Source organism: Callospermophilus lateralis, chromosome 2, assembly GCF_048772815.1.
Source record: "Callospermophilus lateralis isolate mCalLat2 chromosome 2, mCalLat2.hap1, whole genome shotgun sequence".
Lineage (NCBI taxonomy): Eukaryota > Metazoa > Chordata > Mammalia > Rodentia > Sciuridae > Callospermophilus > Callospermophilus lateralis.
The window spans coordinates 159,491,476-159,518,143 of NC_135306.1; the positions used below are offsets into that span (position 1 = coordinate 159,491,476).

General features: G+C 36.0%; 1 protein-coding gene across 1 annotated transcript in view; it reads left to right on the forward strand.

Annotated features, from left to right (window-relative positions):
- Nucleotides 1–26,668, forward strand: part of Swap70 (switching B cell complex subunit SWAP70) — a 70,597-nt gene that overhangs the window by 15,167 nt on the left and 28,762 nt on the right. Inside the window, exons 2-3 of the mRNA XM_076846867.1 lie at nt 3,114–3,254; nt 21,002–21,175. Coding sequence (XP_076702982.1) covers nt 3,114–3,254; nt 21,002–21,175 — 315 coding nt within the window. The remainder of the gene's footprint in view (nt 1–3,113; nt 3,255–21,001; nt 21,176–26,668) is intronic.

A 26,668-nucleotide genomic window follows, 5' to 3' on the forward strand; every position in this document is an offset into this window, starting at 1 on the left:
AACTGAAAGCATTACATTCCTTATTACTAGAGAGTGTGGATTAGGGATTGTAAAACCTAAGTTCTGATCTCAGCTCTGCTCATTAACCGTAGTCAAGAAAAATATATTTAACTCTTCGAGCTAGTACTCTCTATTTATGAGAACTGTGACAACATGGCATCCAAGGGTCCTGCCAGGACTTTAGTTGGGGCATCTGGTGAAGCCCAAAGGCAGAGGACAGGATAATCGTGGAGAAATTGTTGTTTTCTTTTTGTTTCCTGAGAACTTTGCCTTAAACAACTACTTTTCTCATTTTATCCCCCTTTCTGGTCAGTTGCCTCTATTCCTGTCCAAAAGCTATCCTTACAGCCCTAGATTACATCTCTCTTCTATTTCTCTCTTTTCTAAACTCATGTGTTGCCCTTAGATCTCACTTATCCATTAATTATGGCACATTGTTGTGGATTATGCCTTCCTTTTATACTTTGTCTTTAGGGAGTAAGTTATTGTAGAAGAATAGACTGTGAAGATACATAGATTTGGCTATGTGAACCTTGGCAGGCTGATTAAAAATATATATGTTCAGTTTTTTAAAAATTTATTTATTTTTAGTACTGTGAATGAACCCAGAGGCATTTAACCACTGAGCCAAATCTCCAGCCCAAATTGTTCTGAGAGAGGGTCTGTCTAAATTACTTAGGGCCTTGCTAAATTTTGAGGCTGACTTTGAACTTGAGATCCTGCTGCTTCAGCCTCCTGAGCTTCTGGGATTACAGGTATGCACCACTGTACCTGGTTAGTTTTTTTTTTTTTTTTAAACAGGTAGTACTTTTTGGTGGGGGGGGGCTATGATGGAGTTTAAGTCAGGGTCTTGTTCATGCTGTGCACTGGACTATACCCCCAGCCTAGGTAAAGCATTCTTTAATATGTAATTTTTTTGAGTAAGATGGGGAGATGCAGTGAAAAGTTGTCTTTACCTCTGGTTTCCCATCAGTTAAAGCCTTCTCCTTGCAGTTAAGTTTCTTTTTTTTATAACTCCTTCCACAATTTGCTTTTCCTCCTTTTTCTTTTACACAAAAGATGGCATACTATATATTCTCATAATTTATCTTGGGGATCTTTTCATATCAGTACATAGTCAGCTTCCTTATGGTTTTTAATGTTTAATGAATGTAACATAGATTAGCCAGTGGTTGGGAATTTTTACTTAGTAAAGTCCCAGATGATTTTATAATTTGAATGACCTTTTATCTTCAGCTGAGAAATATGCTCTTCATTTCTCTAAAACTTATATTTCCAATAGTACTTTACAATTTTTAAGCACTTTACATTCTTGAAATTGATCTCCACAAAACCTCTTAGGGGCAGGTAATTACCAGAGAGGTTTTACTAGGTAAATAGAGAGGAAAAAAAATATGTACCTTTTTAGGATTTTATTGACTGTGGCGCAAGATTCTTCATTAAAATCCTTACGGTGTTCTTTTCATGTGTTCTACTGGCAAACACAACCTGCTTTGTAGGGACTGAGAAAAGTCTTCATTACTACATTTATAATAAGTGGTAAATTTACTTCCTTTACTTTATTTACTTCCTTAAAACCAGTAGAGCATATAGAAAAGGATGTGCACCTAAACGAAGCTTTGAGAAACAAAACCAATTTAGAAAAAAGGTATTCAAATGTTCTTTTTATAGATTAAAATTTTTAATCTTTAAAAATTGTACTGAAATATGTATATGCAGAAAAGAATGACTTGTTTCATGAAATCGAAAGTGTTTACTGAGATGAATGTGGCTTCTTAAGTAGTTAAATATGTAATACTGAGAAAAATAGGGTATATTTTAATCTGGGATTTGACATGGGATTTGACATGTAGGAAGTTTCTCGGTTAAAGACATTGTAGCCTTACATATGTAATTTGACCTGTTTAGAATGTACAAATGAAATGGAAGGGTCTTAAGTTTTGTTTTTAAATTTTCATTAAGTAGAATTTCATGAGAGAGCTCAAACTGCTAATCCTACTGCCTGAACGTTGAAGTATGCACTTAGGTTATTGCAAGACCAGTAGTAGTCTTATGATTTTTACTGTAGAAAGCAAATGTTCTACAAAGTATTTTTCAACCAGTTTAGTGGCTTCAGAGATTTTTATTAAGACATATTAATTGTACATATTAAAGGGGTTTGGTGTGATATTTGCATACATGCATACAGAATGCACTGATCAAATCCAGCTGCCATTTTTTCCACACCCTTTTCCCCTGCCCTATCTCTAGTAATCACCATATCTGAGATATTTTTCTATTTCTAAACCACACTCTTGATTTCTTTCTTTTATATTTAGGTTCTTTTGTGCTTATGCTGAAACTTGGCCTAGAGACATAGAATTTTAGAGATATTTGGACACTTAACAGATTACAAGTTAGTATTTGGTATATTTGTATATTAATTTGTTCTTTCTGTTGAATATATGAACAAACTGAAGCCCAGAGAAGTTGTGATTTGTCCAGCTCAGCTTCCTTATTCAGAACACCTGGCTATATCTGCCCAGTATCCAATTCCTTCTCTAAATAAACTCTATTTGACTTATGCTGATCTACATAATTTTGAACACCATTTACCTCCTCCCTTTCTTTTTAATGTTAATAAAAGACAGTAAGGAGAATTGTATTCATAGACCTTGCATGGAGCCTGGCTAATCTAGGAATGTAAAATAGAGTTGCTTGAGGTAAACCAAAACTGGGGAGGAATGAGAAAGATTCATGTGTAATAAGTAGGGGGCTGGCAGCTGAGCAATACGTACCTTGAATTTGCTGCTTTATTCTTTCTCTTTTTGTTACTGAGAATTGAACCCAGGGGACACTGAGCCACATCCTTAGCCCCCTTAAAAAAAAAAATGTTCTATTTTGGTTGCTTAGGGCTTTGCTAAATTGCTGAGGCTGGCCTTGAATTTTCGGTTCTCCTGCCTCAGTCTCCTGAGTTGCTGGGATTACAAGTGTGTGCCATTGTGCCTGGCTTGCTGGTATATTCTTGGTCTTTCTTTGCCTAGGGCAGGGAACTGTGTGTTGTGTTCATACAATGGAGGTGTCACATAGTGATTTAGTGGGTGCTTTTAAACTACTATTTTTTTTCCCTTCAGGTCCTTTCCCATAACTTGTGCACAGTTCTGAAGGTTCCACATGATCCTGTTGCCCTTGAGGAGCACTTCAGGGATGATGATGAAGGGCCTGTCTCCAACCAGGGTTACATGCCATATTTAAACAAGTTCATTTTGGAAAAGGTAAGATTCTTAATCTTTTCTTGCTTTCACTTGTGTTTGATGTACCAAGTGGGTCCCAGAGCCCCTTTTTGGTGAGTTCAATATATAATATACATATTATACAATAAACTTTTCATCCCAGCTATTTCAGGGTACCACCTGAATGTGTCTTCTGGGTTATATTCTAAGTAGGATGCTATATATACCTATCATGGGGGCTGGGGTTGTGGCTCAGTGGTAGAGCGCTTGCCTAGCATGCGTGAGACATTGGGTTCAATTCTTAGCACCACATATAAATAAATAAATAAAATAAAGGTCCATCAATATCTAAAAAAAAAAAAAAAACTATCATGTTTTTGGAAGCCATATATAATCTATTAATATTTGCTGCCATGTTCAATTTTTCCTTTGGATCTGATCATTAATAATTTATACATAAAAGTGTTGAAAAAAATTTTTTTGTTACTGGAGTTGAATCCAGGGGCACTTAACCACTGAGCCATATTCCCAGCCTTTTATAAATTTCAAGATAGGGTCTTGTTGAGTTGCTTAGGGCCTTGCTAAATTGCTGAGGCTGGCATTGAACATGTGATCCTCCTGCCTCAGCCTCTTGGGTCACTGGAATTACAGATGTGTGCCACTGTGTCTGGCCTCTCATTTTTGATTCCATGACATACCATGTTCTTAGTTCTTCAGAGATATCTTTATGGGATCACATCCTGTCCCTGTCTCCCTCCTAATCTAGACATTTCCCAAAACCTAGTTCAACTCTGAGTTCTTTCTCCTTTACTCTCTTCTTAGAAAGTGCTTTTATTCTAATGCCTTGTGAAAGTATTGCATTTTTTAAAACTTTAAGTGAAATGTGTTTTTTAACTGATATGTAAAAACAAAAATTGTACATATTTCTGGGATATCATGTGATGTTTCCTTATGTGTATACATTATATGATATTTAAATTGGGGTTAAATCATCTTTCCAATATTTATCACTTCCTTATAGTAAAAGCTTTACAATCCCTTCTTATAGCTTTTAGAAATATTCAGTACATTATCATTATCTCTAGTCACCCTACTGTGTAATAGCGTACCAGAACTTCTTACTCCTGACTATAACTTAGTACCTGTTGATAACTTTTCCCCATCCTTCCCTCCCAAGTGTTGAATTTAATGCATGAAAAGAGTAAAATAATGTAAACTGATGGTACATTTAAATACATTTAAAAATTGGTGATTGAAATGTTGTGAAAGTATGTTTACTATGAAATAAATACATAATACAGAAATAAATAGAATAAAAAGTGAATTTAAAAAAATCTTTCCAGTCATTCTCCAGGAATAACTATTCTTAACAGTTTGGTGAATATCTTTGTAGAGCTTTTAAAAATGACATGCAAGCTGGTTATGGTGGTATATGCCTATAATCCCAGCAGCTCTGGAGGCTACAACAGGAGGATCGCAAGTTTAAGGCCAGCCTCAGCAACCTAGCAAGGCCCTAAGAAATTTAGCCATACCCTGTCTCAAAAAATAAAATGAAATAAAATAAAAAGGGCTGGGGATATTGCTCGGTATTAAATGCGCCCTGGGTTCAATCCCTGGTACAAAAATTAAAAAAAAAAAAAAAAAAAGATAAAAAGAGTTGAACATGTATGTAGCTCAGTGGTAGAGCACCCCGGGTTCAATCTTCAGTATCAATAAAGATATAGATAGGTAGATGGATAAATAAATCAAGCAAGCAAGCTGGATTTGGTAGTGCATGCCTCTAATCTCTGCAGCTGGGGAGGCTGAGGCAGAAAGATCATAAATTTCAAGCCAGCTTTGGCTATTTATTGATTGATTTGATTTTGGTATTGGGGTTGAACCCAGGGGCACTTAGCCACTGAATCACATCCCCAGCCCATTTTTATTTTTTATTTTGAAACAGGGTTTTGCTAAGTTGCTCTGGGCTCGCTAAATTGCTGAGGTTGGCCTTGAACTTGTGATTCTCCTGCCGTAGCCTCCAGTTGCTGCAATTACAGATGTGAGCCACTATGCCTGGCTCTATGTGGTGTTTTGTTTTCTATATCAAGAATCATATGTGCGGTTCTGCAATGTAACTTTTTTACTGAACAATACATTAGTGTCATTGTCATCTCCATATCATGTACATTTAGTTTAGCTATGACAGTAATATTCATATCAAAAGTTAGGGAATTCTTAGTTTTACCTGCTTATTACACTAAGCATGAACTTTTTTGATATACATCAAAAATGCCTTTCAAAGAGTGACAACATTTTTAAATCAAAAATAAAATAAATTTATTTTTATTTTTTAAAAATATTTTTTAGTTGTTGATGGACCTTTGTTTTATTTATTTGTATGTGGTGCTGAGAATCGAACCCAGTGTCTCACATATGCTAGGCAAGCATGCTACCACTGAGCCACAATATTTTAAAGACTCCATTTTCCTATTACCTAAATACCACAACTATTTATATATTTTTTGTGACTTCAGATTTTTATTTATACATAAATTTAAAAGTAATTTAGTGTCCTTTTACAATAGCAAAATATAGTAATTACCATTTATTGTAATAGGTTAGTAACATGGAAAAGGTCAAAATATTGGTCAGGATTTTTTTTTTTTAAATACCTTTATTTTTATGTGGTGCTGAGGATTGAACCTAATGCCCTGCACGTGAATCTACCACTAAGCCAAGACCCCAGCCCCAGAATTCTTTTATATATATATATATATATATATATTTTTTTTTTTAGTTGTAGATGGAATCTATACCTTTAATTAATCAATCAGTTAATTAATTAATTTTTATGTGGTGCTGAGGATGGAACCCAGTGCCTTACTTATGGGAGGCAAGCACTCTACCACTCAGCCATAACTCTAGCCCCAGGATTCTTTTTAAAAATCACAAGAGGCTACATCATATGTTTCAGAAATTTTGAAATAAAGTAATCAAAATTACAGTGTGTTCATTTGCAGAGTACTTTTTTGTATCTATATCTATTATTATCCATCAGCCCCACAGTACAATTTCCTGATCTTTCTTTGTGCGTATATGTATATGTGTGTATATATATATAAGTGTGTGTGTGTGTGTGTGTGTATATCTGTGTATGTATACATGTGTATCTGTGTATGTATACATGTTGTATATGTTGTGTATGTGCTTTCCTCCCTGAATTGTTTTTTTTTTAATTCAACAAATAAAACCATATATATTTATAGTGTATTATATGTTTTGAAGTAGTATATACTGCAGAATGGTGAAATCAGAGTAACGTGTATTACCTCACATACTTACCACTTATTTGTAGTCAAAATACTTAGAATCTACTCTTAGCAGTTTTTCAAGTGTATAGTATATTGTTATTAACTACAGTTACCATGTTGTATAGTCATGTTTAGTTAGGAAGAAAACAAACCACATGATAATGAAATGGAAGATTTACTCAAAACTAGAAAACTCATATATTTTATGATGATTCCATTTATATAAAAGGTCCCAGATAGGCAAATATATAGAGATGAAAAATAGACTATAGATTGCCAGGGACTGTTGGGGGGTGTTGAAATGATGAGTGGCTACTAATGGCTTGGAGTTTCTTTGGGGGAATGATGAAAATGTTCTAGATAGTGATAATGGTTGTAAAGCCTTGTGAATATATAGTCAAATTGTGTACTTTAACAGGGTGAATTTTATGAGCCCTTTTAAAGTGTTTAAAAGATTTAATCAACGTGTTGGTTTCTGAACATCTGAAGCATCTTCTCAGTAAGATGCTATGCTATTTTCTGGAGGTTTTTTGTTTTTTTTGCTGCTCTATTTTGTTCGTTGATTAGTTGTTCTGTAGTAAAAAGTAAATATGTCTTCAGCAAATATTTGATGACCTTCTGTGTGCATGCATTTAATCTTAAAAATTACAGACAGTAGAATTGTGTCTTATTAAAATATTTAGAACATACAGGGAAATTCTCAGAAATCTGGAAATTGTTTTGATTTTTAGTGCTAGAATATGTGTGGAACGGGTCATTGGGGAGAATATTCACTGGTTTAATATCTTGAAGTGCTATACCTTAGTACTGCATTTTGTTCCCTTGATGAAATATTTTTTAAACCTCTTCAACTTTAAGTTTTAAAATGTTTGTTGTTTAAGTATTTGGATATTTTAAAGTTTTGTAACTGGAAGAGACAAAAGTCCAAAATGAACCACTTAATTTGGAGAAAAACTTATTCACGGAGCGAGTGAGGATGTGATGAACAGTGAGTCCTTGTTTGTTACTGTTAGCCACCTGGAGTGGAAATTCGCCAGCCCTGCAATCCAAGTAAGACAGCCAAGGTTTCCATGGTGTGGGTTTAAATTGTGCAAAGATTAGTGCCTTGTTTTGAAATTTGCTTGGGGAGAAAAAAAACACCAATAGTGACTGAAGAATGTTAACACAAAGCTTATAGATTGCCATTAGTTACACAAAGAAAATAGTAAGTATTGATTAGACATTTGCAAGGTGTGCTTTTATATGTACTGCCTCATTTGATCCTCATATTAATCCTGTGAGGTAGAACTGGAATTATCTCCATTTAATGCAGGAGAAAATACAGCCTAAGATGGCCTAGGCTAATAAGGATTAAATAAGTTTTGGAACTAAACCATTTATTTTTTCCACTAGCATCCCTTTAACTGTACTCTTGAAGGATCAATAACTCCCTTTCAGAATTATGTTTTTTCTTAGTTATTTGGTTATGCAGGGAAATATTAGTTGAAGACAGGGGTGGAGTTACTTAAAAAAAAGTCTGACAGCAGGCTGTTTTCTCTCTTGAAGGTGGCCCACTGCATGCTGGGTCATACTTCACTTAAACCCTTTATACTTTTTCTGGAAAAAAAAATTCTTATAATCTCAAACTATTGCAGCAACCATCCAGTTCTCTTAGTCTTTCAAGTGTTTTAGGATGATTCTTTTCTCTTAGTGTGTGGTATTCTTTAGTCTCCATTTGGTTAGTCTCCAGGTTATTTTAGAGGTCTTTTGCTTTCGACTGAGAGTATTATTTTGAAGGGGTTGGGACTAACATACAATTTTGTTGAAACTCACTTTAATAAAAGGTAATTTTTATATTTGGCTTCTGTGTTTACTTCCTGATAATCATTGCTGTTGTTCTTCACATTGATTGAATTTATTTTTAGTTTTTCTGAAACTTACATGATTAACTTGTCTGTTGTTCTTTTATCAAATATTTTGCCTTCCCTGCATGCTAACTTTGCTAAATTCCTTCTTTAGCAAGAGAGTGGAATTTCACAAACATCTAGGAAGAAATTTTAGTGAATTTTTCTTCTTCTACTTTTTTTTTTTTTTTTTTTTGCAAAATGACACCATACCTGGATTATCAGATGGTGAATAACTGAAGAAATTGGTATATTAATACTTTTTTCTTTTTAGTCCAAGGAACTACGTAGAGAAAACTAGTTCTGCTTCAGCATGTTTAAGAGGCAGTCTAATTCTTTCATGAGATTTAATGGCTGATTAGGCTTGCTGGTCCAAATCATTGTCAGTTCTTTTCCCTGATTCTATAGAGTAAGACTTGGTCTTTGCTATGTGATTAAAACCGGTAATTCATTGGCAACATACCAACTTCAACTTGGAGACTCTGATTCTTTCCAACAGAATTTTTTTTTTATTTTGTTTTTTGGAACATGCATACAAGAGAAAAACAGAACATTTGGCTTAATGCCATCTCCTTTAAGACTAGAAGTTTCTGCATTGTGTTTTTCTAGTCTAGTCAAGACTTTTATGCTCTTTTCCCCTTTGGTGTGTGAGCTTTATTAGCATGCTTGGTGCTCATGTGGCAGTTAGGTCTTGCATAACACGTGGGTTCAGGTTTCTTTTGCTGGTTAAATAGCTGTGCCTTCAGCTCTCAGAGTACTTCCACTGTGTGCCTGATAGCCATCACTGAATATGAAGTGATAATGCTCTTAACTATGCAAACCCATACTTTTGTATGCTCTTTCTGCTTTGTAGTCTGTATTATTTTTTCTTTCATTGTTGTTTGAAAGTCATATCGTCTTTTTTTTTTTTTTTTTGAGACTGGACCTTGATAGGTTACTCAGGCTGGCCTTGAACTCATGATCCTCTTGCCTTAGCCTCCTGAATAGCTAGATTACAGACATGCTGAAAATCATGTTTTTTTTTTTTGTTTTTGTTTTTTTTTTTTTAAAGAGAGAGGTGAGAGAGAGAGAGAGAGAGAGAGAGAGAGAGAGAGAGAGAGAATTTTTTTAATATTTATTTTTAGTTTTTGGCGGACACAACATCTTTGTCTGTATGTGGTGCTGAGGATCGAACCCGGGCCGCACGCATGCCAGGCGAGCGCGCTACCACTTGAGCCACATCCCCAGCCCTCATATGGTTTTAATTTGGCACATTGACCAAGTTGTACTCTACATTTTCATTGTATTTGTGAATCAACAGAGAACTCTGCACTTCTGAGCAAATAAAGGGGATTCATGCTGAGAACTATGGGTTACTATGCTGCTGTGAGTACTTTGATCAACACTGTAAATGTCAGAGTGCTATAAAGAAATATTGTTTTAAAAAAAGCTTTATTGACATATAATTCATATACTGTATAATTTACCTATTTGACACATGCAATTTAGTGGTTTTACTTTAGTTACTATTTTGTGTGACCTATTACCACAATCTATTTTGTAATATTTTCACTATTCCTTCCCCCTAAAATTCCATACTCATTAGCAGTCACACTCCCCTTCTTACAACCCCCTTCTTACAACAATAGCACCAGTCTGTTTTCTATCTATGGATTTGCATATTTTGGACATTTAATGTTAATGGAGTCATATAATATGGAGCCTTTTGTTTCTAGCTTCTTTTACTTAGCACATTTTTCAAGGTTTATCCATGTTGTTACATGTAATAGTGCTTCATTCCTTTTTATAGCCAAATAATATTCTGTTATGGATTCACCACATTAACACACTCACCAATGGATAGGCATTTGAGTTGTTTACTTCAGTGCTACAGCATTGACCTTTCTCTGTTCCTCATATTACCCAGGCTCTTTCTGCCTCAGAGCCTTCAGATATGCTGCTTCCTCTGCAGTAAGACTTCCTCCACCCTTAAGATGCAGTCACTTCTTGTCCATCCTCTGATATTTGTGTGCTTGTCACTTCCTCAGGGAGGTTTCCTAAGGTGACACCCCACCCTTTCCAGAGCTAATAACAGTCTCATGATGTGTTCTCACAGCATCCTATCCTTTTCCTTCTGAGGACTAAGAATTTTCAGCTTATAGGTGCTAGGCTGTTGCTGTGATGTTTGGGCTTGGATTCTGCTTACAGTGTGGTGTGTAAGTCCTGTGATGGTGAGGGCTGATTCACTGTTGTTCAGTCTTAACACAGTGACTGGCACTTGGTGAACAGATGAGCAAATGAACCTGCATACAATGCAGAGAGGATGCCCTGTGAATAAAATATGGCCTTCTATTTTAAAGAATTCATGATTTTGTGTGAACTACAGTAAATCTAGAACTTGGTCTCAGAAGAGAGTTGGAGGTTAGAATTATATGTGTGGCTATAAGAGTCTTCCCCTTTTGCCTTCTCCATTTTTTTGGTTTTTGTACTTTTGCTCTGGTTTAAGCGGTTTATGAAACTAATATTTTTCCATTGAGATATAATTGACATAACATAAAATTTACTGTTTTATTAGTTTGGTTTTTGCAGTGCTGGGGACCAACCAGGGCCTTGTGTGTGCTAGGAAAGTACTTTATCTCTGAGCTATATCCCCAGCTCAGACCTACCATTTCACGCCCAAAACCTACCATTTTAAGGTGTATAATTCAATAATTTTAGTACATCATTGTGTTATACAGACATCATCTCTAATTCTCTAATCCCCCAAAGAAATCCAATATCTATAAGTAGTCAGTCTCATTCTGCCTTTCCCCAGCCCCCTAGCAACCATTAATCTACTTTCTGACTCCCTGGGTTTGCTTGTTCAGAATATTTCTTATTAATGGAATCATATAAAGTGTAGCCTTTTGTGTCTGGCTTCTTAACATAACATAATATTTTCAAGGTTTATCCATGTTGTATCATGTACTTCATTTTTATGGCTGAATAATATTCCATTGTGTTGACATACCACATTTGTTCACCCATTCACTGTTTATACACATCTTCTTTCTTGTTTTTTTTCTTCTTCCTTTTTTTTTTTTTTATAACTGCCACTATCCTAGTAGATATAAAAACTTACTATCCTTTTTTTTTTTTTGTATTGGGGATTGAACTCAGGGGCATTAAACCACTGAGCCACATCCCCAACTGAGTTGCTTAGCGCCTCGCTTTGCTGAGGCTGGCTTTGAACTCTCAATCCCCTGTCTCAGCTTCCCGAGCCCTGGGATTATAGATGTGCACCACTGCTCCCAGCAAAAATTTACTGTTCTTGAGCCTTTTAAAAATTGGTAAAAAATAAGTGATGAACTTATGTAAACAATCCCTTGAACTTTGTTTTTCACATTCCTGAAACAATCCCTAAGCATCTAGCCCTTTGACATTTCCATTCAATAGCTGAGTGCAGAGCACTAGCAGAAAAATCCTGGCTCATGACTCTGCTCTATTTTCACCTAAATAATCCTTATGTACCCTTCATAAGTAAGCATAATTTGCATTCAGCCTCCATCCCCATCATCTGAATTATATTCCAGAGCACCCTGAACTCATCTTGATTGTAGCATTGCACATAACTGTATTCCTCATCACATCAGATTCCTAGTGACTAGAAGCTCTGTAAAGTGGGGACTCTGTCTTATTTGATGTGGGACTCTCATGTTACATATGCTGTTACATATGTCTACTACTGACTTGTAGTAGACAGCTAATAAATATTTGCATATTATCAGATGTATATAGTAAAAGAGAGGACCTAAAAATAAAGGTCTTGAGCTGCAGTTCAGCTCAAAGAGATTTTTTTTCACATATACATATTTTTTAGTTGTAATTGGACACAATAGCTTTATTTATTTATTTATTTTTATGTGGTGCTGAGGATCGAACCCAATGCTTTGCATGTGCTAGGTGAGTGCTCTACTGCTGACCCACAACCCCAGCCCCAAAGACAGATATTGATACAGACTTGACTATATGAATAGCAAAGATGATTTATTCTTTTCCCTTTCCTACGCATATAGTTGCTTTCTATGTGCACTCTGATCAGCATATTGCTTTTTCTCTATTTTATCTTTTCCTTCCAGAACATCATATAATTTAATAATAATCAAAAACTTGGTAGCAGTTTAAAAAATTAGCTCATCATATATGTTCCTTTATTCTTAGAGCATTGAACATTACTATTTGTTTTAGCATATGGTGTATGAAATCCTGCAGACCCCAAATGGAATTTCATTACTTTGTTTGGTGTAACCCCTCATGTGAAAGCACTTGAATGCTAATTCTTTATGTACTATTTAATGTTGAGAAGTAATGGATTTTGTACTTAAAAAAATTGTGATAGGGACCAGGGGAGGGAGGAAGAGAGGGAAATGGGACATACTGGAGAATGATATTGGCCTAGTTATATTGTTATATTGTGTGCATGTATGAACCCTACTATTATGAATAATTATAATGAACCAATAAATATATGGAAAGAATTGCGTTTAGGGGCCGGGATTGTGGCTCAGCGGTGGAGCGCTCACCTCGCACGGGTGGGACCCAGATTCGATCCTCAGCACCATATAAAAATAAAGGCATTGTGTTGTGTCCATCTACACCTAAAAAAAATAAATATTTTTTTAAAAAAGAATTGTGTTTAAAAATACATAACATAAATTTACTCTTTTAACAGTTTTAAGGACATATGTGGTATTTTAAATTATATGCATATTGCTGTAGAGAGATTTCTAGAACTTTTTCTTCTTTTTTTAAAATATTTTTTAAGTTGTTGATGGACCTTTATTTTATTTGCTTATTTATATGTAGTGCTAGGAATTAATCCAGTGCCTCACACGTATGAGGCAAGCACTCTACCACTGAGCTTCAACTCCAGTCCCTAAAGCTTTTTTCTCCTTAAAGGCCTCCAACTCTATTGGATAATGCCCCTTTTCCTTCTTCCCCAGACCGTGGCAACCACTATTCTTCTCTCGGTTTAGTGAATTCAAGTTACTTTAATTAGATATCTCATAAGTGAAATCATGCATTATTTAACTTTTATGATTGGCTTATTTCACTTAGCATAATATTCTTAAGGTTCATCTGTGTTGTAGCAAATGACAGAATTTCCTTTTTTTAAGGTCAAATAATATTCTATTGGCTATCTATGTATCTATATATTTACATATATATCACATTTCTCTGTTCATCTTTCTGATGGATATTTAGGTTGCTTCCATATGTTGGCTAATATAAATAATGGCGCAGTGAACGTGGTGTGCAAATCTCTTCAAGGTCTTCTTTTCAGTTTTTTTAAAATTTTTTGTGTAGATGGATACAATATCTTTATTTATCTTAAAAATGTTTATTTTTTAGTTGTAGTTGGACACAATACCTTTATTTTATTTATTTATATGTGGTGCTGAGGATCGAACCCAGGGTCTCGCATGTGCGAGGAGAGCGCTCTACCGCTGAGCCACAACCCAGCCCTCATTGTACTTTAATTTGCATTTTCCTGATGATAAATGTGTTGAGCATCTTTTCATATGCTTGTTGAAAATTTGTATATATTCTGTAGAGACGTGTCTATTCAGATCCTTTGTTCATTTTTATTTTTATTTTTCTTCTTTGTCCATTTTTAAATTGATTTTATTGTTGTTGTTGAGTTGTAGGAGTTCTTGGAATATTCTAGATGTTAACTTGGTTTGTTTTTTTTTTTTTTTTTTGGTATTGGGGATTGAACCCACAGGTGCTATACCACAAGCTACATCCCCAGTCCTTTTTATTTTTTATTTTGAGATAGGGTCTCGCTAAGTGTCTGAAAGTCTCCCAGAGTTGCTGCGGCTGGCTTTGAACTGACCTTCCTGCCTCCGCCTCGTGAATTGCTGGTATTACAGGTTGTTCACAACTGCATCCAGCTTAGATATTACTCTCTTATCCAATATATGGTTTTCAAAAATATTTTCTTCCACTCTGTAGGTTGCCTTTTCACTCTGTTGATTATTTCCTTTGTGGTGCAGAAGTTTTTAAGCGTGTTGTAGTTCCATTTCTGTTTTTGATTTTGTTGCTTGTTTTTTTTTTATATCACATCCAAGAATGTCATTGCCAATTCAGTGTCATCAAGCATTCACCCTGTGTTTTCTCCTAGGAGATTTAGGTCTGAGATTTAGGTCTTTAATAAATTTGGAGTTAATTTTTGTAAGTGATGTTAAGTAAGGATCTATCTTCATTTACTGTCAATATGAATATCCGGTTTTCTTGGTACTATGTGTTGAAGACTCTTATCTTTTCCCTGTTGTGTATTCTTGGCAACCTTGTTGAAGATCATTTGATCATATGCATGATGGTTTATTTCTGGGTTCTCTATTCTGTTCTACTGGTCTATATATCTGTCTTTTTTGTCAGTACTATGCTGTTTTGATTACTATAGCTTTGTAATATGTCTTGAAGTCAGGAGGAATGTGGCTTCCAGTTTTGATTTCTTTTCTCCCCAAGATTTTTTTTGGCTATTTTGGGGTGCCTTAAAATTCCATATGAATTTCAGATGTTTTTGTTTCTGCAAACAGTGTATTGGGGTTTTGATAGGGATTGCATTGAATCTGTAGATTGCTTAAGTTGTGTGAGCATCTTAACAGTATTAATTCTTCCAACAACGTGGGTTGTCTTTACATTTATTTGTATCTCCTAAACTTTCTTTCAGCAGCATTTTGTAGTATTCATTGTATAGGTCTTTTCCCCTTCTTGGTTAATTTAATTCCTGAGCATTTTATTCTTTTTGATGCTATTGTAACTGATATTTTCTTTTTAAAAATCTCTTCTTCTTGGATATGCTTGACAGTAGAGTGTATTTCAACATATTTTACATACATGGAGTATAATTTCCCATTCTTGAGGTTATACATGTATATTCACTGGTTGTATCTTCACATATGAACAAAAGAAAGTTATGTCTGATTCATTTTGTCTTTCCTATTCCCATCCCCCATCCTTCCCTAATTCTCCTCCTTTGTCTAATCCAATGAATTTCTATCCCCCCACCCTACTTATTGTGTTAGCCTCCACATATCAGAGAGAACATTTGGCCTTTGTTTTTTTGGGGATTGGCTTGTTTGACTTAGCATGATAGTCTACAGTTTCATCTATTTATCAGCAAATGCCATAATTTTATTCTTCTTTATGGCTGAGTAATATTCCATTGTGTGTATATACCACATTTTTTGTCCAGTCATCTGTTGTAGGGCATTTAGGTTGCTTCCATAATGTAGCTATTGTGAATTGAGCTGCTATAAATATTAATGTGGCAATGTCATTATGTATGTTGATTTTAAGTCCTTTGGATATATGTTGAAGAGTGGGATAACTGGGTCAAATTGTGGTTCCATTCCAGGTTTTCTAAGAAATCTTCATATTGCTTTCCAGAATGGTTGTACTAGTTTGTGGTACTACCAGGAATGTATGAGTGTAACTTTTCCCCCAACATCGTTGCCAATATTTATTGTTATTTGTATTCTTGATAATTTCCATTCTGACTGGAGTGAGAGGAAATCTCAGTGAAGTTTTAATTTGCATTTCTCTAATTGCTAGAGTTGTTGAACATTTTTTCATATATTTGTTGACTGATTGTATTTCTTCTTATGTGAAGTGTCTCTGTTCAGTAACTGATAACTTTCTTAATTTTGTTTTGGGATTATTCATTGTAAGTATATGGAAATGTAACGGATTGGGGGCATTGATTTTTTTGTGTCCTGCAACTTTGCTAAATTCATTTATTCTAGTAGTGTTTGTGTGAAACTTTAGGAGTTACTACATATAAGATCGTGTCATACACAAAAAGGTAATTTTACTTCTTCTTTTCCAGTTTGTATGCTTCTTACTTCTTTTAGTGTATAATTGCTCTGGTTAGAACTTCCAGTACTGTGTTCTGTGTTGAGAAGTGGCAAGAGTGGGCACCCTTGCCTTATTCCTTGAGGAACTTTAAGGAAAGGCATTTGTTTTTTCACCATCAAGTATGAAGGTTGCTGTGGACTTTTCTTATATGAATTGATATTGTACTTTTTATAGTACTAGGGATTGAACCCAGGGGCACTTTATCACTGAACTGCATGCACCCCATCTCTTTTTTGTTTTTTATTTTGAGACAGGGTCTTGTTAAATTGCTGAGGTTGTCCTTTTGCTTCAGCTACCTGAGTTGCTGGGATTACAGGTATGTGCACTGTGCCTGGCAATATTGTACTTTTTTAAAAGTGTAAATTCCATCATTTAATATACCTTTGAACAAGAATAAACCAAAGTAGTTGATTAGGCTTTAGAGAAGAAATGAGCCAGACAGCTTATTAAAAATAAGTAAGATATAGTGAACTTGGTTCAAAAAGCTACTATTCTTTCTTAGGCAATCTGACATATGGAGAATATAATTGGTTTCCGGTCCCAATTGCAATCTGGAGGTAACTAGTGACCTCAGAATTGCAAAAGCAGTGGTCTTCTTTTAAGAGAGAGAGAGAAAGAGAGACAGAGAATTTTTTTTTTTAACATTTATTTTTTAGTTTTCGGCAGACACAACATCTTTGTTTGTATGTGGTGCTGAGGATCAAACCCGGGCCGTATGCAAGCCAGGCGAGCACACTCCGCTTGAGCCACATCCCCAGCTCATAGTGATCTTTTTTAAACTCTCTTTTCCTATGACCTCTCTGTGGCATTGGACACTATTAATAAAAATTTTTTCTTAACTATTTTCTCACAGTTTTCATTGTTTCTTGTTTTCTACCACTTTGGTTCTTTCATTATAATTACTCTTCCTCCTCTCCCTTTGTTAAAATGGAACTTCAGGTGTACCTTGAAGTTCTATTTTTTTTTTTTTAAATTTTAGTTGTAGTTGGACACAATACCTTTTTATTTTGTTTTTACGTGGTGCTGAGGATTAAACCCAGGGCTTCGCCCGTGCTAGATGAGCCCTCTACTGCTGAGCCACAACTCCAGCCGTTGAAGTTCCATTTTTTACCTCATTTCTTTTTTTTTTTTTTTAAAGAGAGAGAGAGAGAGAGAGAGAGAGAGAGAGAGAGAATTTTATTATTTATTTTTTAGTTATCGGCGGACACAACATCTTTGTTTGTATGTGGTGCTGAGGATCGAACCCGGGCCGCACGCATGCCAGGCGAGCGCGCTACCGTTTGAGCCACATCCCCAGCCCCTTGACCTCATTTCTGTTCTTGCCTTATGTTCTCTTTCAGTGATCTCATTGACAGTTGTGACTTCAGTCATTTTCATTTTGCATTTGATTCATAAATCTGCCTCTGTTATAGGTTGCATGTCACTTCTCTGGTTGTCTTTGGATACCTGTGTCTAAATGTCTTGGCAGAACTTCAGGATGCCCATAACTGAACACTTTCCCTTTCCCTTTCCCCTTGTTGTTGTTTGCAGTGCTGGAGCTTGAACCCAGTACCTTGCACATACCAGGCAAGTACTGTACCATTGAGTTACATCCCCAGCCCTCTCCTTTGTTTTGTCAAGACACTGATCTGGTCCCCAAATCTTATCTGTTTTGTATTCATCCCTTCTATCCATTTTTACCAAGATCTTACTCTAGATGGGGTCGTTAATTCCTTTTGCCTGGAAGTTTTGCAGTAATTTTCTGATCTTTTTTTTTTTTTTTCCTCTTTATATGGTCTTTTGCCTACTGAAACCCATCTAGTGTAATTTTGCTGTATAATTTTCCTAAAACCTAGAACTAATTGTTGCTCTTTACTCAAAAACCTTTGCTGATTAATAAAGTCAATTCCAAAGCATAGCATACATCTGCCTTTAGCTTATTCCTGCAGCCTTCTCAACCCAGCTTGGCTACTCACCATTCTCTATACCCAGGTGGCACCTGTTGCCTTTGTGCCCTGGCTCATGGCTTTTCTTCTCCTGCCCTTTAGAACCATCTCTATATCTTAAAGTTCACTTTAAATATCATCTTTTCTACAAAGCACTAACCTGGGCTGCCTATGACCTGCTTGTTTTCTGTTCTAAAACCCTTAAACTGGTGTTTTTGTACAGGCTGTTTGTTAGAATTATTAAATCCTTCATGATTTGGTCTTTCTTTGCTTTTGTAGCCACTTTTCTAGCTCCTCCCTTTTGGGAATTCTATGATTCACCACATATTCCACATAGAATCACTTCTTGTTCCTCAGAGCAAGATATGCTTTCATGAACATGTCATTTCCCCTGTGTGGCATATCTTCCACTTAGTGTTTTCAGGGTGTGGGTGGAGCTGGTGGTAGTGGCCTTTGATACTAGTTCTGCATAGGTGTCCTCTATGACATAGATGGTCTCCATCTATTGAGTTTAGCCAGCAGTTTGAAAAAAACTGGCATTTGAGCTTTCGTTGAAACTCTGGTTTTGACATTTACTAGCCATGTGAACCTGATGAAAGTATTCAGTTTTTCCAAACTTCTATTTCCTGATTTGTGAAATTGGGATGATATTTACCTTTAGCAGCAGCAATTACTGTTGCCCTTGCTGCTTTCCCGCTATCAAGTCAGTTGTGTGTGATGTAGGCATGGAAAATAGTGCCACACAGAGATGAGGTTCTGAAGGCAAAATAAAAGGGGATCTTCCTACTCCTGGGGGGGGGGGTTCGGGGGACTGGTTTGCCAACCAGAAATTCTAGTTAGAGATCAAAAGAAGCTTCTCCCTGCAGCCAGCTAGTGATTTCTTCCCTACAGAGTACACAGCACTTTTTATTCATCTCTCTCCAAAAATGAAAAACTTGGCTCATGTCCTGTTAGCCATTCCTCCCTCCTCAAGGATCTTTCATATTGTTCCCAAATATGTTTTGAAAATGAGGATTGTGGGTCCACCCGCTCCATCAGTAGAAAGTTGAATGATCAGACTCTTTATGACCCAGTCTTCATCTACCTCTCTAGCTTCACCTTTCATTATGTTCCATGTAGTGGACATTTGCCGTTTTGGGTCTTTCTAGTATTTAAAAGTTTTTCTTATGTTTGGGAAATCCAGTAGGGTCTTGGTGGGAAACAGAACCTGTCTCACATTGAGAGCTGAAAAGTTTAGATCAGCATTTTTCCTGCTTCTTGGCAGCCAGAGCATGGGAATGTGGCCCAGGCTTAGTGGAGACCCACTGCAGAGAGTGGCAAGAGAATCAAGAAGGGCGTGACAACCCCTGGGGACAATGGTGGTATCTTCACGTCTCTCCCAGACTCTTCTGTGATTGTTTTTGGATATAGTTCTGGCTCCCTACCCTGCCTTGGTAGTAACCTGATATCAGCATCTCCATTTTCCAGCTCTCATTTTGGATCTGACAGGTTGCCCAATTGTTTTTCCAATAAATTTCTTTTCTATTTAAAGGAACTCAAGATGGTTTCTGTTTGCTGCATTTATAAGGAGCCTTTCTGATATCACCCTTTAGCATCAAGTGCACCCTTCACATTAAACTTACTATGGTCCTTCCAAACTAACCATAGTTGTCTTTACCTCTGGACTTTTTCACATTCTGTTTTACTACCTGGAATACCCTACATCCCATTTTTAATTTTTTGGACTTTTGAAGGTCCTTCGGGACTCAGCTTTGTTGTCATAGCACTCATTCTGCAAATCTTCCCTTGAATCTTAAGATTGAATTAGTTCTTCTGTGTTCCTATGGTATTCTCTGTTTATCATAGTACTTGTTTTTATGTTCCTCGGAGAACATAACTAGTATTGGACTAGTTAACTAACTAGTATTGGACTAGTTAACTAACTAACATGGACTAGTATTATGTTGGGTGTCTTTGCACTTTTCCTGGCAAATAATAATTGCTCTCTGAACTTTACTTGTTGAATAGTGAAAAAAATCTTTTGAATCATACACTGTTACATTATACTGTGTCCTTTACCTATGTTTTGTTTTGTTTTTGGTATTGGGTATTGAATTACTTCCACCCTTTTTATTTTTTTATTTTGAGACAGGGTCTTGCTAAGATGCTTTGGGCCTAGCTAAATTGCCGAGGCTGGCTTTGAACTTGTGATCCTCTTGCCTCAGCCTCCAAGCTGTTGGGATTAAAGTTGTGCACCACCACGCCCAGCTACATAAGTTTTCTTTAATAAACTGTGTACATTCTAAGAGCAAGTTCTTATTTCTTTGTATCCTTAATTTATAGCATAATATTTGGCTCATAGTAAATGCTGAGGGAATATTGATTGCTTAAATCAATGAGTGAAGAATGACAAGGATATCTTTTTAGAGTTTCTAAAAGATGGACTCTTCTTTGACCATATAGGTATAGATGAGGTATCTGATGTGGCTAACACTGAGTAATGACATTCTTAGCTCCTTCTTTTTATTAGGTTGCTAATCTATATAAAAGCTAATGTGTATTCATGAAAAAAAACCCCAAACTATTTGACAGGTCAATAACTGCCCAGTTAGTGATGTGGACAGACATTGCTTCAGTGTCAGGATAAACATAATGTTCTCAGTTGAACAACTGAAAGTGCATTACTTAGAGCAAATATGTGGGGTATGGCTGTTGGTTAGTTGAATTGATTAACATAAAATCCTAAAGAAGTCTTTTCCTTCTATTTTACTTGGCTTATATAACCCTTATTTTAAACTGTTTCATTGGAGTTTTTTCTCATTCCTTTTTAGGTCCAAGATAACTTTGACAAGATTGAATTCAATAGAATGTGTTGGACCCTCTGTGTAAAAAAAAATCTCACGAAGAGTCCTCTGCTTATTACAGAAGAAGATGCATTTAAAGTATGGGTTATTTTCAACTTTTTATCTGAGGACAAGTATCCATTAATTATTGTTCCTGAAGAGGTAAGGTGTGGCTTTGGGGAGTTTTTACCTGGCCATCTTAGCATCGATTAGATCTGACTTGGAAGTATTTGTGTTGATTTAGTGTAGATATGGAAGGAGAACCTTGACTAGTGTTTTTAGAATAGAGGCAAAACAGCTTGTCTCCAGAAAAGCCCCAAACTTAAGTAATTTGGGGGTATGTAAAACCTCTGGAGATTTGTAGAGAGGATGGATTTTTTCCTCTGTAAATGCCATCCTTGCGTCCAAAGTCTTGATCAGTATAAGTGACAACGTAATTTTCTATCTACTTCCATATTGGCAAAACCATAATACCTGGTTGAGTAATGCTGTGTGGGGAAGAGGATCCAGAATGTTGTTTTCATGGTTGTTTTATGAGTAAATACTATTTTTTCTTTGTTTTTTTTTAAATATTTTTTATTGGGCACAATACTTTTATTTTTATGTGATGCTGAGGATCGAACCCAGTGCCTCAGACATGCTGGGCAAGTGCTCTACCAACTGACCTATAACCCCAGCCAATAAATACTGTTCTTGTTTTAAAGTCTAAGAGGATGACTTTTTACAGTACTTTTCAAAGTAAATGAAAAAGGACATCTGCTTGTTTTGTTCTGGGCTATTTTTCTTGAACTCTTAGAAAATAGGAAAAATAGAAGTATTGTATCTGTGCTGCCATACCACCCCAAAATTGATTCATGTAATTCACGGTCATTGCGGTGGTAGATTTGTGGAAGACTAATAATGTGCAAAATTAAAATCAGCTAGTCCTCTCATTTTAAAAAAGTCATCTGTAATCATTTGACCCTGCAAAAATTACTCTTGTGTCTTAATTTCCCTATCCATGAAATAAGGTTAATAATAGTGTTTGTGCTAAGGGTTGTGAGATTCTGCATTTAAGGATTTAGCTCAGTGCCCAGCATGTAATGTGCACTCATTAAGTGTGTTGACTCCTCTGAGTACATTTTTTGCTTACTAGCTTACTTATTTCCTTAAAATAAATTTCTAGCAGAATAATTCTAAATCCTAAGAAATGAACATTTTTAAGGCATCATATGAACAAGAGAAAATTGCCCTCCAGAAAGACTGTATGTACCAATTTATACATCTCACAGAAGTGGTTGAGAATGCCCATTTTTACCCATTCAGGCTAGGTTAGCCTCTATTCCCCCCCCACCCCTTTGGTCTTGGGGATTGAACCCAGGGCCTCATGCATGCTAGGCCATCACTTTACCACTGAGCTGCATCTGTAGCCCTAATTTCTTACTTTTATGATTCATGTTCATGTTAAGAAAATAATTGAAATCTTAAAAGTTTGCACTGTCATATTTTTATTTAAATCAGTAAACCTTTTCTGACTGCCAACAATAAGTGAGGCACCAACGAGAATATAAAGTAGAAATTGTTACTGCTTGTCTTCAAGGAATTTACATGAGGAGAATAATAAGTCAAATGTAATGTAAAGCAAAAACAGACTACCCTTTAGAAAAGCAAATATGGTGCAGATGTACCAAAGGGAAAACTTTATTCCATCTTGGGGAATTAAGGGATCAGGGAAGTCTTTTTAAAAGAGAGACAATATAATGTAGTGGTTAAAAACAATATTTTAAATTCTTTTAGTCATGGGCCATACATTAAGTATTTGAGGCTTTGTGGGCTTTTAAACCCATACCAGACGTGCTCAGCTCTGCTGTTGTAGCATGAAAGTGTCACAGTCGGTGCATGGCTGTCTCTTGATAAAACTGTCATTTATAGAGTTAAAATTGGAATTTCATGGGCTGGGGTTCTGGCTCAGTTGTAGAGCACTTGCCTAGCATGTGTGAGGCACTGGGTTCAATCCTCAGCACCACATATATATAAATTTAAAAAAAAAAAGATCTATCAACAACTAATCAAAATATTTTTTAAAAAAAATTGGAATTTCATGTATTTTTTTGTGGATTGTGAAATACTATTTTGACCCCCCCCCAACTATTTACAAATGTGAAAACTACTCTTAGATCATAGGTGTATAAAAATAGATAATGAGTCAGATTTGACTGATGAACTGCAATTTGTAACATGCTCATTTCCTAACAAGTTCAAGTGTCAAATTTCCTGGCTCCATCTCTGTTCACTAGCTGTGTGACCTTGGGCAATTTACTTATTTTATTTTTGCTGCAATTTCCTGAGCTTTAAAATAGGGACAATACTACTGTCTTCTTTCTAGTGTTTTTTTTTTTTTTTTTTCTGAACTTTATATTCAGGTACTTTTATTTTTATTTTTGCAAGTATGTATTTGTTTTGTAAATAAAAGCAATTAACAATAATGTCCCAAACATTTATTTATGAAACCAGTTGAGGTTGACTTATGTAATTTCAACAAATAAAGCATTTAATGATAAATTGTGGCATATAGTGCATTTCTGTCTAGGGGAAAAAAAAAGCTTATTTACACAATATAAGGAACAAAGTTTTTTAATTAAATGCAGATTTTAGAAATACATTCATTATATAGTACTACCATAATAATAATGGATTTTCCCAGAATCACTTAAGTATCCAGTGAAATTAAGAGGTGAACTTTAATTTTTTCAATCATATTCAGAAAATCTAATGTGTTTACTTGCTTGTTGAGTCTTTGCCAGTCTGATCTTTTCAGCTTTGGTGATTAACTTCTCAGTGCCTCTTTTCTTTTCCCGAGGCTGGTTAAGTTTGGCCTGTCTATCTACCAAAATCTTCTGCCAATACCTCTGTTCGTGATCACCAGAAAGGACCTCGAGTTTCCAGCAGTGCTTTTTTTTAATTTCAGTATATGCATTCATAACTGCTTGAGCATCCTCAGGAGTTTTAAATCTGACATGGCATTCTGTATCTCCTTCTAACAAATCAACATAAACAACTTCTGAGATTGCAGCCAAGGTATCCTGTACATCATCATTTATGACTTAAAATACATGTAACAATTGTTCAACTTTTTATAACATTCATGAAAAAAGTTTTATTGAACCTACAAATTCTTGGGAGTTCTTGAGTAGTTGTACTGGAACACAGCTCACAAGCTCTTTCTAGTGTTTTTAAGAAGATCTAATGAGAGAATGCCTGGACTAAGGAAAGCAGTCACTAAGCATTAGCTATTTTATTTATGGGGAAAGTAGAACTTATACTGAACTAAAGGATAGGGAGGATTTCAATTAATGGAGAAGGCAGAGAAGAATAATTCTGGATAGAAGAAATAGTTGTAGTTCTATGAGGTAGAAAAGCAAAGGGTATGTTTGAAATGGGCAAGATACCCAGTATGAGTGAATTGCCAGTCCATATGCTTACTAGGAAACAGCCAACTTGGCTGATGTAAGCCAAAAATAAAATATTTTTTAAAAAGAATGCTGATCCCTTTCAATAAACTTGTCACCCCAAAGTCTGTACCACAGTCTCCTTCCCAAGGAAACCAACCAACATTAATCAATGTGTGTAAATTTTGAATAACTATAATTTGGTATGTGGGTGTCAAAGAACACTTATATTTAGTACGATTTAAAATAAATTTTTTTTTCTTTTTTTAAAAGGATGCTGTGGGTAGCTCATAGAACATCATGATGACTAAAAAATCGGGTGCAGAGGCTATGTAGCCTAGTTTGTACCAGTTACTCCAATGAAGAGCCACAGGAAAATGGCTGCAGCCACCAGAGGGCAGATATTACACTTGAACTGTGGAATACCTCTGGCCTGGACACTCTGCTGCCCAGGAACTCACATAGCTCCTGCTGCCAGGGAGAGTTCTCCATAGAATCCTGTCTAAATTCAGAATCAGGCATGATGCATCTAATTGGTGTGGCTTTGGTGAAGCACTAGTGCTAGCTACAAAGGAGGCTTGGAAAGGTACATTTGTATTTTCAGCTTCTACTTTGTGGAGGTAGGGAATTCCCAAGGCTTAAGAAGGGAGTTAGGGGGCGGAGGCTATATATAGCTCAGTGTTAAGTGCTTGCCTCTTATGGGTTCAATCCCCAGCACCATATAAAAATAAAGAGACTGTGTATTCATCGACAACTAAATAAACATTTTTTTAAAAAAGGGAGATAGATGCTGGGCAGTCACAAAAGAATGCCACATGTCTGTCTAACTGGAACATGATGACATTGAAGAAGAAAGTGGTGGACAAGGCTGGAGAATTTTGACTTTTTCCTGTACACAGTGGGTAGCTGTGAGCCACTCATGGTTTCTGAGCAAGAGAGTAATAGGTGAATAATAAAATATGGAGAGATGGGAAGCTAAGAAAAGGTAAGTGGCACTGATGACTATGGTGTAATATCAGTGAGAATGGAAAAGAAGACCAGATGGAAGGATCCTAGGGGTCACAGGATCAAGTGCATAGTGCCTGTCTGTGGGGAGGTAGCAGGCCTGGGCAACTGGAGATAACATAGTGTTTTTGTCTTTGAAATCAGACTGATTGGTTTGAAACCCAACTTTACTTACTTATTAGCTATGTGACACGTGACTTAATCTCTCTGTTTGGGTTTCTTCATCTTAAAATGGGGATGCCTACTTTCTTCAGCATACTTTGTGAGGACTGAAAAAAGTTGACATGGGTGAAGCATTTAACATAGTGCCTGGACCCATGATGAGTGCTCATGAAAAGAGGTGTTGGGGGAGGGTGGGAGGAAGTATGCATGTGTGTAGGTGGGAGGAGACAGTGACAGAGGGAATACAGAGAATAAGTGACAGGATGATCACAGATTGAGGACATGATGAATGTGCTACATTTGGCATTTTAGGTGGGATATCCTTGTGGAATGTAATCAATTAAAAGTAAACAATCTAGAGCTTATTAGAGGCCAGAGCTGGAGATAGAGGTAGGGAAACCATGGAAGTAAATTAAATTAAATCACAGAGGAAGGGATTGCAGTGGGAATTTTGAGGGCCAAGGGCAGAACCTTGGGACTGTTTCTATAGCAGGAGGAGGAAGTAGATTTGGTAAAGGAAGTTGAATTGAACAGGCTGTGAGATAGAAGGAGAACTGGGAGAGTGTTGTCAAAGAAACAAAAAGTTCTAAGAAGCAGAGGGATGATTACTGGCCCTAGATGCTACAGAAAAATTAGTGATAATTTTTGGATTAACTATTGGTGGTCATTGGTAATTAAGGAAAAGGCAGTTTCACTGTGGTAGAAGGAATGTTTCTTAGTGTTAAATAACAGTAGTGATGTAGTAATCGTGTATGTAGGCTAAAGGGTAAATAAAAAAGATAACATGCTATGGAATATTTGTCCAAGGAAATTGTCTAGCTTAATACAGAGACATGAGGGAAATGGAGTGATGATAGATGTAGAAAAAGGTATACGATTGTGTTTTAAAAACTTGACTGTTGCTTGGAAAAACTGTGCAAATAAGATTTCCAGTATTGTCTTTAAAGACATTTTATAATTACACTCAGTATTCCAGATATATATATGTGGTGTTTTGGAACTGGAGATGGCGTTGGTCTTTACCATTGATGTTTTGTTTTTTTTCCATCACTAAAATATT